Source organism: Aspergillus vadensis (assembly GCF_003184925.1).
Source record: "Aspergillus vadensis CBS 113365 unplaced genomic scaffold BO88scaffold_27, whole genome shotgun sequence".
Classification (NCBI taxonomy): Eukaryota; Fungi; Ascomycota; class Eurotiomycetes; order Eurotiales; family Aspergillaceae; genus Aspergillus; species Aspergillus vadensis.
Window position 1 is genome coordinate 489,360 of NW_020292065.1, and position 13,602 is coordinate 502,961.

General features: G+C 51.3%; 5 protein-coding genes across 5 annotated transcripts; 4 read left to right on the top strand and 1 right to left on the bottom strand.

The window, feature by feature from the left end:
- Positions 1 to 440: 440 nt before the first annotated feature.
- On the top strand, positions 441 to 2,295 carry BO88DRAFT_446643 (cytochrome P450; the record flags this gene model as incomplete). Its single annotated transcript, XM_025710305.1, has 6 exons — positions 441 to 555; positions 695 to 1,120; positions 1,188 to 1,247; positions 1,297 to 1,811; positions 1,892 to 2,058; positions 2,127 to 2,295. Exons 1-6 carry the CDS (start codon positions 450 to 452, stop codon positions 2,293 to 2,295), a joined length of 1,443 nt encoding a protein of 480 aa, XP_025558905.1. The 5' UTR covers positions 441 to 449.
- A 500-nt stretch (positions 2,296 to 2,795) lies between these two features.
- On the top strand, positions 2,796 to 4,194 carry BO88DRAFT_396326 (uncharacterized protein; the record flags this gene model as incomplete). The annotated part of the gene is made up of 3 exons (XM_025705236.1): positions 2,796 to 2,845; positions 2,949 to 3,482; positions 3,539 to 4,194. The coding sequence occupies 3 exons, from the start codon at positions 2,796 to 2,798 to the stop codon at positions 4,107 to 4,109; spliced, it is 1,155 nt and encodes a 384-aa protein (XP_025558906.1). The 3' UTR covers positions 4,110 to 4,194.
- Positions 4,195 to 4,670: 476 nt separating this feature from the next.
- On the bottom strand, positions 4,671 to 5,733 carry BO88DRAFT_396328 (uncharacterized protein; the record flags this gene model as incomplete). The annotated part of the gene is made up of 3 exons (XM_025705237.1): positions 5,623 to 5,733; positions 5,298 to 5,552; positions 4,671 to 5,232 (listed from the first exon to the last, which is right to left on the bottom strand). Exons 1-3 carry the CDS (start codon positions 5,658 to 5,660, stop codon positions 4,671 to 4,673), a joined length of 855 nt encoding a protein of 284 aa, XP_025558907.1. The 5' UTR covers positions 5,661 to 5,733.
- Positions 5,734 to 7,592: 1,859 nt separating this feature from the next.
- BO88DRAFT_408045 (uncharacterized protein) lies at positions 7,593 to 11,093 on the top strand. Its single transcript, XM_025707608.1, has 5 exons — positions 7,593 to 8,339; positions 8,404 to 9,081; positions 9,140 to 9,823; positions 9,881 to 10,330; positions 10,381 to 11,093. Exons 1-5 carry the CDS (start codon positions 7,725 to 7,727, stop codon positions 10,966 to 10,968), a joined length of 3,015 nt encoding a protein of 1,004 aa, XP_025558908.1. The 5' UTR covers positions 7,593 to 7,724; the 3' UTR covers positions 10,969 to 11,093.
- A 730-nt stretch (positions 11,094 to 11,823) lies between these two features.
- BO88DRAFT_429159 (putative tubulin-specific chaperone c) lies at positions 11,824 to 13,218 on the top strand (the record flags this gene model as incomplete). Its single annotated transcript, XM_025709125.1, has 4 exons — positions 11,824 to 11,944; positions 11,994 to 12,187; positions 12,236 to 12,958; positions 13,012 to 13,218. 4 exons carry the CDS (start codon positions 11,824 to 11,826, stop codon positions 13,216 to 13,218), a joined length of 1,245 nt encoding a protein of 414 aa, XP_025558909.1.
- Positions 13,219 to 13,602: the final 384 nt, after the last annotated feature.

Below are 13,602 nucleotides of genomic sequence, written 5' to 3' on the forward strand. Positions count from 1 at the left end.
TCGGGATTACTGAATGTGTACTAGTAGTTGTTTTCCATGACAACCCGGGGCCATAGGAATTGAATACATATACCACGCCAGAACTTGCTTTTGCTTCTACCTTTGCATTACTGTGTGTCCTTCATCCCATTCCCGATTAACATTTGTCTGGTCAAGGAAACTCAACCAGGGCGCCCATTTACTGTAGTGGGATGGCCCGATGCTGGCTAACCCGTTCGGAGAGGCTCCGCGGCTAGACCGAATGCAGAATGCCCGGCCATGAAGGCCTCGATGTTGTGCTTATTTCAGTTGGGAAATCATGTTATAGACATGAATTAGAACAAATTTCCTATTTAAGGAAGTGATACAATCGCCCAATTCTTCCCATTTGTGGATACATTGCTACTAGGTAATAAGCTGGATCCTGCCACAATAACCGTTGAGGCAAGTCACAGCCTCGGGGAGGCTCCATGGCTGTCTTCACCTTGTCTGGGTTGTATATCCTAGGAAGTAATGTCGCTGCGCCACTGTGGTCCAACCCCCTATACGCGATAAGCCCAGTTCTCTTCGCGGTATGTAGTACTACAATTCCATCCTGGTCTCTCACCTACCCCAGGTCCAATCAATCCCCACTAAACCACCATCCACCTCCCCACCTATTTCACTGCCCTCGCCCTATACAACCTCTACTTTCACCCGCTCTCCAACTACCCAGGCCCCAAATACGCCACCATCTTCCCTCTCTGGTATGCCTACGCTCTCCTCCGCGGTAACTTCCACGAGGACATGCGCCACCTCCACGCCCATTACGGCCCCGTCGTGCGCTATGCCCCCAACGAACTCTCCTACACTGACCCGCGTGCCTGGACATCCATCTACAGCGGACGTCCCACGGGCACTGAATTCCCTGAACTAGGAAAAGACCCCACATTCTATGCGGGCTTTGCTTCGGGCAACAAGAGCATCACTACCGCAGGCTTCCACGATCACAACCGCTTCCGAAAGAAGCTGGCCCCCGCGTTTGCAGAGAAATCAATCCGCGAGCAAGAGCCTATCATCAAGGGGTATGTGGACTTGTTCGTGCAGCAGTTGGAGCAGCGCGCGGGCGAAGTGGTGGACATGAGCGCTTGGTTTAATGTGAGTTTCCGTGTGCACGAGCGGCAACGATAAACCCCCCTCTTTCTTGCTCTATCATGTTAATAATCTAGGGAGACAGTTCTGCACCTTCGACATCATCGGCGACCTGGGGTTCGGTGAGCCCTTCGGTTGTCTCAAACGAGGCGCCCTATGACGACTGGGTGCGCTTGATCTTCCTAGCTCTCAAAACGAGCATGCTCATACAGATCAGCGCGCGATTTCCAGGTTTGCAGTCCCTCCTGCTGTGGTATCTGCTGCCGGCGGAGCTGGCGCGCAAGCGGCTGGCGCATATCGCTAAGACGACCGAGAAGGTGGTGCGCCGATTGGGTAAGGAGACAGATCGCAAGGACTTCATGCAGTATTTGTCAACGGGAGCGCCGGAGCTGTCATTTGCCGAGTTAGCGAACAACTCGTCCACGCTGATTGTGGCGGGGAGTGAGACGAGTGCGACCTCGTTGGCGGCGGTGACGTTCTACTTGCTGAAGAATCCGGAGAAGATGCGCAAGCTCAGGCAAGAAATTGAGACAGCCTTCGGCGTGGAGGAGGAGATCACAATCCAGTCCGTGGCAGGCTTGAAGTATTTGACTGCGTGTTTGGAGGAGGGTTGGAGATTGTATCCGCCAATTCCCTCGGGGTTGCCACGACAGGTGCCTGGGGAGGGTTTTCAAATTGCTGGGCGATGGGTTCCAGGCGGGGTGCGTCTTAAATATAGACCATTCTGCTTTATTTTTCTTATTTATGCAGGAGAGCCACGCACTGACTGACGACTAAGTAGGCCGCTGTATCCGTTCATAGCTGGGCAACGTCGAGGTCCCCCAAGAACTTTCGTAACCCGGACAAATTTATTCCGGAGAGATGGCTGGGCGAACCATCGTACAAGGATGATAACTTGCAGTCAGTCCAGGTGTTCCATGTTGGACCTCGGAATTGCATTGGAAAGAGGTATATACATTCCCGCGTGTTCATAGCTGATTTCATGGCTAGGTCGTCGACTGACAACGCGTTTCTAGTCTGGCCTATGCAGAAATGCGTCTGATTCTTGCTCGTCTACTTTTTCGGTTTGATCTGCAGCTCATGCCACATAGCTCCAACTGGGCGGAGCAGATGTCGTACATGGTCTGGGAACGAGGGCCATTGGATGTCCGTGTGACAGAGAGGAATGCTTCGGATATATTGTAGAGTAGGGAGTGATATGTATAGAATGAAAGGGACTCATCAGGCAAGCATATTCCACTCCCTAGGGTTGGAGAATACACGTCATTGCTCGTTTTAGAAACGGTAGGCGAGGTTTCATGTTAGTAGGCGTTGGAAAGAACTTGGCCCCAAATCACGTGTTGGGTAAAGAATACCGCATCCCAGCAAAAATACTAGTGCCGTTTATTGTCTATTGCGTATTGAAACACACCACCTTTATAGCAAGCAACTAAGATAAGAGCAGCAAAACTAACTGCAACAAGAATGAAATATGAAGTTATCACTATTACAGTACTGACTTAGCTCGGCTAACTAATTAACTACGTCTTGGTGGTGTCAAAGATACCCCGCTCAAGCACTTCCATATAAGGACGTCTGTTCCCCGTAACCTAAGTCCACTGACAATCATCTTCTATACACTCCATTTCTTATCCCGACGCGATTTGCTTATAGCTTTAAATTACTCAACCAAGATGTCCGTTACCATGAACGACACCTTGAAACAGTATCTTAAATTCTCTGATGCGGACCGACAGTGTGTATCCCTCGTGCTATTACAGCCCATCAGAAAGATACTGACATAAGGGATCGGAAAGTCCACATACTCCAGCGCTAGAGGTGACTCTAAATGCACCCAGAAACTTCTATACTGAAAGCCCGAATTTGAATCTCGTTACAGTGACCATCACGCGATCCAAGGAGCACCAGGAACCCAAGCCATGCTACTTCTACTGGTCCCCCAGCACTGATGAAGGATTCAGGGTCTTTCGTGGCTCGCCCAGTGAGGGCCTAATGGAGGTGGAGGTGCAGTCAGATTGCTCCTCACCAATAACGCGGCAATCAAACCCTCTTCACCTCTGGTACTTGGGTGCGGATGATGAAGCCGTGTCGTGGGATATCCCTCTTGGGGAGAATCTATCTCGATCCGTTATAAAAAGTGAATGGATCACATACGAGCTCTTCTGGCCCGGAGGTGAGGTGCATTTTTGGGATTGGGGATCGAATGATACGAATAAAGAAAATTTGGAAATCACGGAGCTGGAGGCGAAGTCGACCCCGATGACACTGCCTGGAGGCGCACGATGCTCTTTCACATTAATCGAAGGTAGTGCGCCGCCACCGCGGCCAAGGTGTTCAAGTTCTCCTGTGCTCGAAGTTAATCCCAACACTCTGTGAGTACTTCTCTGCTGATTTTGTGTTTAGTAGTAGTTTGCTAACATCAGCTAAGTGCCCCAGGCGTACCGATTCTTACCCTCGCGATCGAAGCACCGCCGACATGGAGAACCCAAGAAAGCTGGCCTTTGACCTGGAAGCTTACCTACCATGGGGTATCAGGAGACGAGACCCCCCGACCGATTACCTTCTCAGTCAATGACTTGTATGCTTGGAAGGCATCTTGCTTCTATCGGCGTAGTCCGGAAACGGGAGAGTGGAACTCCTGGCGCAGTTATTGTACGGCTGGATACGCTGTGTTCGAGGAAGAAGATGTTCCGTGCGCAGTGGGTACAAGCGACGGCTTTATGTCTCTACAGCCCAACGAGACCTGGACTGAAGTGCGAGAGCTTGAGACTATGATTGATCTACCAGAAGATGCTCGAGATGGAGAGGTCATGCGACACCAGTTCAAAGGATGCTCGTTGAGTTGGTGGGACTGGGGAACAAAGGAAGAGCATATGGATACCATTGTATCAATCATCGGATTCGGCGTGATTACAAGTCCACCCGATAATGACGGACGGCCAAAGGTGGTGATACCAGCTTCCAATATGGTAGAATTTAGAGTTGTGACTAGAAGTTAAGACGATTCATTGTTAGATCAACGACTTATCGTCGGGTGTGATATAGCCATGGTACCCCCTTCGAGTCGCTAATAGTACTAGCCGGTCAAAGGAGAAGCTCCCTTCTCCAGCTACTGCGATTCGGTGTCTATAATAAGAGACAGCCAACGGTCTAGTCGGAATGGTAGCATGATTCCTAGTACTAATACTACCCAATTTATTGTATATGGTCTCTGCTATTTGAACATACTAGTATTTCTCAAACTCTACCATAGCTTCAGAATATGAAAGAGCTATCACTGGCCTTGAGTAGCCTTAACTACAGCGTCAAGATTCTGACATGCTTACGAGCTAGAGAGAACTACAGGGGGTATGTGTGCTATACGATCATATTTGCTATTTCGTTTTCCATAGAGACCAGTGGACTGGGAATTTCTTTAGCTGTAATGGGAATTGAGTCTACAAGCAGATGGTCCGGTGCCTGCCAGCAGCTGACCAACTCAGCCACTGACCAAGAGTGACACCAAAAGCAAGGCCTTGGGAGCGGTGAATAACTGACAATGTACACATCAACCGGCTCAATCAACTTCTATTAGCCAGCAACGGCTCAGTCTCCCCATCCTCATCCAACCGCCAGTACTTCCTATTCCTACACGCCAACCACAACAGAATCCCCTGAACCAGTGCAAAGACCGCAGAGTCCACAGCCGTCCAACCAACAGAAACATACCAGGTATACAGCGCAAACCACGATGCAAAAACATTCCGATCAGGATCGAGATATACAAACCGGAATGGCCAACTCAAAGCAAGAACCGTGAACACACCTGCTTGGATCGCAAGTCCTGGAAGACTCAAAGCCCGCGGCGGCGACACCCCCTTTAGCAATTTCGGCGCCTGACAGAACACAGCGCTGAATGAAAGAAGTGTCATGACCGGGTTGACAAATATGAGATGGACACCACTCCAGAGAGCGAACTGCCACTCATTCTCGCTGGTGGGCGGATCCTCGCCTCTAGGGGTTGTGAGGATCACGCATACTGACGGAACGACGGCTACGAGGAGGTAGGCAATGTATGATAAGGCCGCGGAGAGCTTGACTCGGAAGGATGAGTCGGAGGGGTATCGCAGGCTTAGTGTAAATCTTTTTCAAAGAGTTGGAGTCAGTATATGTTTCTCGAGTGGCAATGAATGCTAATCTAAACTCACGTAAGGCCAGAAAGTATCCAGACAACAGTGATTTGAATCAGATTCATCCAGTCTCCTAAGGATCCAGGATTCTCCACAAACATATTCGGCTCTGCATCTGGGGTGTTGTTGTAAAATAGCGCAAGCAGAAACTGCTCTGTCGCACAGATGAGGTTGAAAAGTACATATTTGATTGAAAGACCTGAGCTATTTTTGGTTGTCCAGAGGAGCTGCAGCTGGGGTATGTATGAGTAGATGGTGAGACCCAGTAGGAGGCTATTTGGATGAAGTCAGTGTCAGGGCTGTACAATGGTATCATAATCACTACTATAGTCAGTTTACACACATTCGGAACCAGGAAGGAAGGAGTGTTCCGTCGATCATCTCGCTTTAACCTCAAAAAGTGTAGTATGAATGGCCAGTGGGGTGCTGGAGAAAAAACAGAGGGAAGATCAACTACTACTACTACATAACTATAATTATAGTATTTGGGAAGGGTGGCAGTTGGGAACAGCTGCGATTGCAGTAAACACGGCGGAATTGTATTTGCCCGCCGTACACAGTAATTCATTGCTTCTTATCCATTTAGCCTCGCGCACGATCTTTAGTGGGACCCTGTCAAGAGAGGAACCACCAGTTGCTACTAGGGCGCTCGGGCCTAAGAACGGGGAACCGCCGGCTGTGGCAGTGCACGAGACGAGACAACCACTACTACTTTGTACTCATTACTTAGGGCACAAACTTAAGTAGTCTCAGGCTCGGTGTACCTCGGTCTAGCTCAGCAAGGTGCAAACATGCTTTAGCGTCAGTTCTGGTTTGGACGGCATCATGCTATGAGACAAGCCCTGGGGTTGAAACAGTCGGTCTCGCATAGAAGGGTACTAGGCTGCATGCATGTCAGACCGAGGGGTAGATAAAAAAAGAAAAGAGGAATGAAAAGTAGAAGGAGAAGAAGTAAAGTAAAAGCAAGGTGGTTGTGGTTGGTAAGCACGATGGAGGAAGAAAGCCGACCGCGGCAGACTGACAGAGAGACAGCCTACAGAGTATTGGGCGGGGATTGACCATTCGGTGGTTGCCGCTAATTGTAGGCGAGACGGACGGGCCGTGGGGTCCAAAACAGTTATAACGGCGGTACTACCGGGACCAGCCTAGTCAGTAACCAAATCAGTTAGCAGGTAACTAGTCGGATCTTTACCTTACTAACTAACTACATGTCAGCGATGAGTAAAGACCGACCGAAGGGGGGGAGAGACTCCTACCAGAAATGGTACCTGGAAAAAAGACTGGGATGATGAGAGACATGGCGGGGTAACGAGCTGACTAGTGAGTAACAATTAGTTATTAGCAGTGACTAGATAGTAAATAGTAGATAGTAGATACAGCTGTTAGCACGAGGTTCTAGTTTAGCTTAGGCTATTTGGCCCCCTCGTTGTGCCGCTCATCCTCTCAGGCACACCGTAAGCATTCTATGCATCCCAAGTCGGTCATTATCCCCATGCATTTAACATGCCAGGATCATTGGACGAAGCAACAATAAAGTCATGCTTCGTGAAACATGCCCTGAAGCTTCCTTCAGCAACCGAGTCAAGCGAAGGAGCCCTAAAGCGAGCCAGATCCCTTCCACTGCAATGAGGGTGAGGAGAAGAACCAGGGGACAGCAACTAGTTGCGCCGTCTAGTTGCAGCCTGGGGCCGGTACCTTACTGCTTTGGTCGCTCTCTCCACCCGCAATCCCTGTTCCCCGTCTCCATCTGTCTCCATCTCCTGCCAGGAATGAATGATCTTCTCCGTTTCCACTCTTGCGCACACACTACCCACCATCCTCCCTGCTCTGCTTTGCTTTGCTTCTGTCACATTCGATCCAGCCCGGACCATCGCCCATCAAAGTCCCAATGGGTCCCCCCCAAGCTATGACGGTTCCCACACTGGCCTCTCCAATGACAATACCCCATTCTTTCACTGTCGTTGGTTTTCCGATGGCTAACACCACCAATGCGCTACTAGCAAGGGATTACTTCTTAACTTATCATCAACCAACGAGGCTGGGGCGTCTGCAACCCCTCCCGTGTCCATGAGCGGGCCGGATGACTGGGTGACGGGCTGCTAGCAAATCAGCAAAGCGTGTAAGACAGACACGCAGCCTCGCATAAGCTGGCCACAAAAAATTCGAGGAGGGCTGCAGGTCACCGACATAAGGCATTTTCGTCCTAGTACGGCATGGTTGCTTTCCCCCCCAATCAGTCGGGGTCACCTGGCAGCAGGCGGGCACGGCGCCTCAACCTGCTTTCTTCCTTCTCCTCTTACGCTGAAACAACTTCTTCTTTGTCGCTGCGGCTCTCTGTCGATGATCGGATCTCCTTGTCGTGCCCCCCAAACCAGTCATCTGGTGATCGAACTTTAGTCTGCTCCCTCGCTCTTATGTCCGTGGCCTGCCATCCCGGTTCTCCCCATGTCACATCCGCTGGTGGCAGCCGTGTGGGAACAGCTGGGCCGCCGTGATCTTGCCCACATCCTACGCGAAATCATCGGAGAGCATGCGCTGGACATCGCGCTCTACCAACAGGATGCCAAGGCATCCGTTGAGCCTCTCACCCGCTCCGTCTTCTGGATCAAGACCATCTTCGACGCCCAGCGAACCTATCTCCAGGGTCTGAGCCATGTTCGCGACTGTCACCCTTACTTCCTGCCGTATCTGCTCCCCACCGAGACGATCTTCTCGGCTCTGATGTACTTAGTCAAAATCAAAGTCGAGCTCTTTCCCTCCCATAAATCGACCGATGGCGACTTCATTCGATACAGGCTCCTTATCGCGCATACGCTACTCACGGGTATTCGAGTGCTCCTGTTGCGCGGGGAGGCGATTGATACCGACCGCAAGTTCCAGTTTGAGCGAGCCATGAGAGCGGCCTGGAGGAACCCGGACCTTTCAAATGTCGAGCGCTTCCTGATTAGTGATTTTCTGCCCAAGGCCCTAACTAGTATTGGATCCCCAGATCTGTCAGCGAGTCAGGCCTTCCTGTTGGACTGTGGAAAGCCCTATCTTCCTCCTTTCGCAACGGGCCTTGTAAGTAATTAAGTCTTGTGAATAAAACATGCTGTGATGGGGACAGTAACTTACTACTCCTTAGTACCCACTTTCGGGCGCTCCAGAGAGGCTTATTACTGATCTTCTGACGAACGTGATGAAGAATGATGCGGATCAGTTGGTGTCCTTCTGTCTATTATACGATATGCTGTGGGCAGTAGACTCCGCCATCATCCAGTGTCACATCGATCGCCGTCGGATTTCCCAAGAACAGGGCTACACCAGTCCGGCAGCCTATAAAGTGGACGAGTCCTTCAATCAAGCACAGGAAATCAAGAAGAAGCTCACGAGAACGGTCCTGGCTGCCTTCGATGACGAGTTCAACACCGCGCCTCTTCGCATTTTCGCAACGATCATCTTAAGTCAGACTGCCGAAGAACACCCGCCCCTGCAGACACGGAGGATCCGGGATACTTGGCATCAGATGGCTCCTATCCGGACTTCATGGGAGAAGTCATCTAGCCAGTTCGTGCGGTGGCTTATCAACCGCCGAGTACAAATGTGGGATTGCAACGGGGAACTAGAAGCATTCTCCCATGATTATCAACAACACCTTACGCAGTGGTTGCAGAGCTCTTCTGCAGCCGAAGCCGATCCGAAGCCTCAACCTAAGACTTCCCGTGTCAGCGCAGTCTACGTCGTCAACTGTCCTGCGGTGCATCCGGTTCCTGGGCCACTACTGGAGGAAAGCTTAAAAGCTCATGACAAGAGTGCTTACGAGGTAGGAGCGGTATCTTGATGATCCCGGTTGTGCTTCTGCAGGAGTTAACGGTGATTAGCAATTACAAGGGAGCCCCGAATTCCTAACGATGGATATCGATTGTCCTCTATGCCCAGGCAATAAGAGGGTTCAGCATGCTCGGATGATCGAGCCTCTCGAGCAATTATCAGATGCCCTACATTTCTTCTCGGACTCGGAGGCAGAGCGGCGCCATTCCCTTCTTGATTCGACCTCGAGGGACACCACGTCCTGTTCCAGCTCTCTCAGTCACTCCACCAGTCAGTCCTCACGGCTTGAGTCCGACCCGTCAAAACGCCCGATTTCACCCAGCTCGAATCCAGCCCCGTTGTCGAAGGTAACGAGCAAGCAGGCTATCGCCACCACGACTGAAGTCTTCAACCCGATCCTATCGCGGAGTAGGACGGACCAGTCATTTGACAGGCAAGCGATCAAAACCCTTTCACGCGACCTCAGAAATGTCAAGCTACCTTTTGGAGGCGGGGCATCGCTCTTCAGGAGGAACTCTGCCAGAGGGCATCAGTTACCTCGTCAACCCCGGTTCTGTTTCTCAACGTCAGGAAGCTGCCTGCTGTTCTGGGGTGCAGGCAGCAACTGGGTTATGAGGTTCGAAACAAGCGTAGGAGACGGTAAAAAGCCCAAGGGTCACAAATATGATATTCCGGGCGTGCAACAAGCCGCGGCAGGAGACCAGCGGTGCGCCGTTCTGGCTTCTGTTGGACAGGTGTGTATTCAGCTTTCATTGTTCTTAACTTCGTGAATTAGATACTAACAGTCACAGCACTACGAGCTCGTCGTGTTCGAGAACGACAGCGACGTTCCCCAAGCTTACCTCACCATCGAAACAGAAAACCAGACCTTCCCCGTTACCTGCATGGTGATGTCACGCAACGATCGGTATGTTGCGTTCACCCTTCAAGATCAGGTCCGAGTATACGAGATATGCACACGAACTATCCAGCGAGTCTCGCTAGGTAGTGGCATGGATCGATCGTCGGACTTTGGTCACCGGTCTGTGATCGGCGCGTCCCCCAATGCCAAGGGGACGGCATATCAGGGGAAGAGACAGGAGGCTATCATCGAGAGGAAGTTGCAATTTTCTCCCGATGGAAAACACTTCGCAATTGCCACCCATCTTGGAGACCACTATGCCTACGTCGACGTGTGGAACTGCACGTTTCAGCAATGGAGCATTGTCCCTGACAAATCGAAGTCACTCAAGCTTCCATCGGTATGTATCTTCGTTCTCACCGAAAGAAATGTGCCACTAACTGTTCCTAGTGGACAAGCAACGACGGGGACTTTACGGGTGTGTTCTATGATGGGACACAGCATGCGGTTCTCCTTACGGCCTTCTTTGCGAAAGAATACCCCTCATTTTTCTCGATGTTGGATGACAAGACGACGAACGACTCCTTCAGTACTCGTGTGGTGCATGCAGCGCAGTCCCCCTCCGGGACGCGATTCATTATAGCGAACGGGATGTGCGAAGTATATGTGGGGGATTCCAAGGCCAACGGGCGTCTTCAGCTGTCGCGGGTGAGAAAGGCTTCTTCCAAGATTAGCCCGTCTGTCTTCCGACCGGGACAACTGGCATTGTCCTTCCCTCAGGAAACAGAGGTGCTTGCCTTCTGGGTCAAGGCGGGCAAGCTGGTGCTGAGGTCGGTCCGCATGCAAGATGGCATCGAGACGACCAGCGACTGTGATCTGCGGTCTGATTTCGACCGACTAGTGGTTGAGCGGCCCATGGCAGCTGATTTCCATACTCAACGTCGACGGCATTCGTTGCTCTCAACCGAACTACTGGCCGAGATCGATGGTCTTCCCTCTCTTCCGCGGCCCGATCTGCCAGAGCTATCGTCGACGTGATTCTGAAGGGAAAAAAGAACGTGGAGTCTGGCGGCTGACATTGGCGTTGGCGCTTTGGAATAAAAGGCTACAATGCATTCTGGCTGTATGTGTGATGAGCTACTATATATTCTGATTTAATGTGCAATGAATGTATGAAATGTATGTTATACACATTATACTGTGCTCCATGACCTTCTTTATCAAGGCATTATTTATCTACGTATTTGTTTCGGGAGTGGCCGCTGTCGTGGCCCGAAAGAGACTAGTGCGGGGACGCCAACAACGCGGAGGGGAGAATCGCCGAATTCCGAACGGCCCGTTTAGTCGACGTCACCATCATCTTCTGGGAGTCAATTGCTCTCTCGTAGCAGAACTGGCCCAGTAAAATTCTGGTCTCGTGCCACCACGAGCTGGACACGCTGCTCGTGCATGTCGTCCTAACCTACTGGGGTGGGTATTGCTGGAATCCCTTTGCTTCAATTCCGGGGTGTCCGGAGGTGGACCGGCGGGTGATCGACTCGGCATTGGCCATCGAAGCGCCGCTTGCCCCTCTCTGTCTCCCCCTATCGCTGGGGTGGACTGATGCCCTGTCGTGCATTGGACGTGAATAGCTAATCCTTCGTGTGTCTGGAGCTTTCTAGCATTCTGCTCCCTTTAGCAAGGCAATATTCACCACGTCCTGCCTATTCAGTCCCGAAATTCAAGCTCCAACTTCTGCTGCCCCGGCTGCAAAAAGTGAAGCGAGCTCGGGTCGACGTCATCAATACATCTCATCCGCCCCGTTCTTCCAACCCCCGAACGTCGTCGACTTGCGGTCTTCTCGTCCTTTCCCATCCTCTTATACTCTCTACCGTCATCTTTATCATCGCCATTATGTCGATGTCTGAGTTTGACCCGGCCCGTCGGCCCTCTCAGTCCGAGAATCAAACCATTCTCAAGTCCGAAATCCCCTTGAAGGAACGGTTCTTCCGCTATTTTCAGCATGAGATCACTGGTATGATTGAGCTGATCCGGCTGATTACCTATGCTCTTCCTCTTCTCAGAAGAGAGGAATCTGACGCCTGTTCTTCCTGTAGCGCTCCAGGAACAGATGGATCGGCTGGCAGATACATCGTTAGTGGGAGGTGAACGGACAGACGCAACCGATCACTGTCTGGCGGGCATTGCGCGCTTGTCCAACGAGGTCAAGGACGCAGCCAGCTACATCCCAACCTATGATCAGCGGATATATGCCGAGGTACACATCCTCGCGCCTGAGTAATGCTTGCCATACTGACTTTCCCAGGCCATCAAAGCTCTGCAGGACAAACTCGTCGAGACTCGCGCTGCAGTCGAACCACGACCAAAGTTTAGCTTCAAGACAAAGAAGAATGCATCTGCTATCTCTCTGTCTGATGCAGCGCATCTCGCCGCTCAAGGTCGACGCAGTATCCCTGGGTTCCCCTCCCCTGACACATCTTCGGTCAGCTCGTCTGCCACACAAACCCCCATGTACCCATCAACGCCGCTGAATGAACCCGACAATCGCCTCCATCTACAAAGACCGGAGCTTGCTCCGACCTCTATCCCTGCATTTACAGTGGACGAAGATGAGGATAAACCCAAGTCAGACGTAGGGGGTGGATTTGCCGCCACGGCCGTGTCCTCGGTATCTGTGAACAACCATCATAACCTGCACATCATGCTCCCGTCTTCAGGCTCGACCGCAACTGTGCCGGCGTCCATCACCCATCTTCGCCACTGCGTAGTCGACATGTCCATTCCCACTGCCAACGGAAAGCCGTATACCAGCTTGACTATCAAGAGCGTCAAGGAGAGTCTGCTCGTCTGTGGCCAGATCAACGGCCCAGCCCATATCACTGGCGTAGAGAACAGCATTCTCGTGGTTGACTGTCGGCAGTTCCGGATGCACAACTGCTCCAATGTGGACGTCTACCTCAGCTGTTCCAGCAACCCGATCATCGAGGACTGCAGCAATGTCCGATTCGGTCGGAAACCCCGTGTTTACGTAGGTGGCCTCTAGAACCATGTCCATTCTTCTACTAACGATGATAATTCTAGACGCTCGATCACGATCGCCCAGATGACGAAGACCACTGGAGTCAGGTCGAAGATTTCAAATGGATCAAGCCGGAGCCCAGTCCCAACTGGAGCCTGCTGGATGCCGAAGACGCCGCGCCGGAAGAAGTCTGGGCGGAGATTGTCCCGGGTGGACCAGGCTGGTCGCTGGATGATATTCTGCGCGCGATCAATATTTCATCTCATTAACTGAACATTTGCCAGTAACGAGCTGAGGAGGGACTTGAAGTCCGGTTTAACGAGTGTCAGTGTTGTGATTACTGCATTATGAATGCGATGGGGACAAACAAGGTAAACATATTCTATGTGCCGGACTGGGTTCCGCGATGCTAGTGTTGCTTCTGAAGTACTCTCTTCTCTTGAGTGGTGGTCGATCTATAACAGCTGAGTAACTATACCTGGTGTCGGACACCCCACGGATTCATTTATTAGTATTTATTAGTATCCGCCTCTTATGGTTCAATATAAATATCCACTTGACAGTGTCCTGTGCTGAATCTTAACTACTGAGTAAATTTGAGTTGTCGCTGCAATTTAATGGTTGTACACATGATGCTAAATGACCGCGTCGGT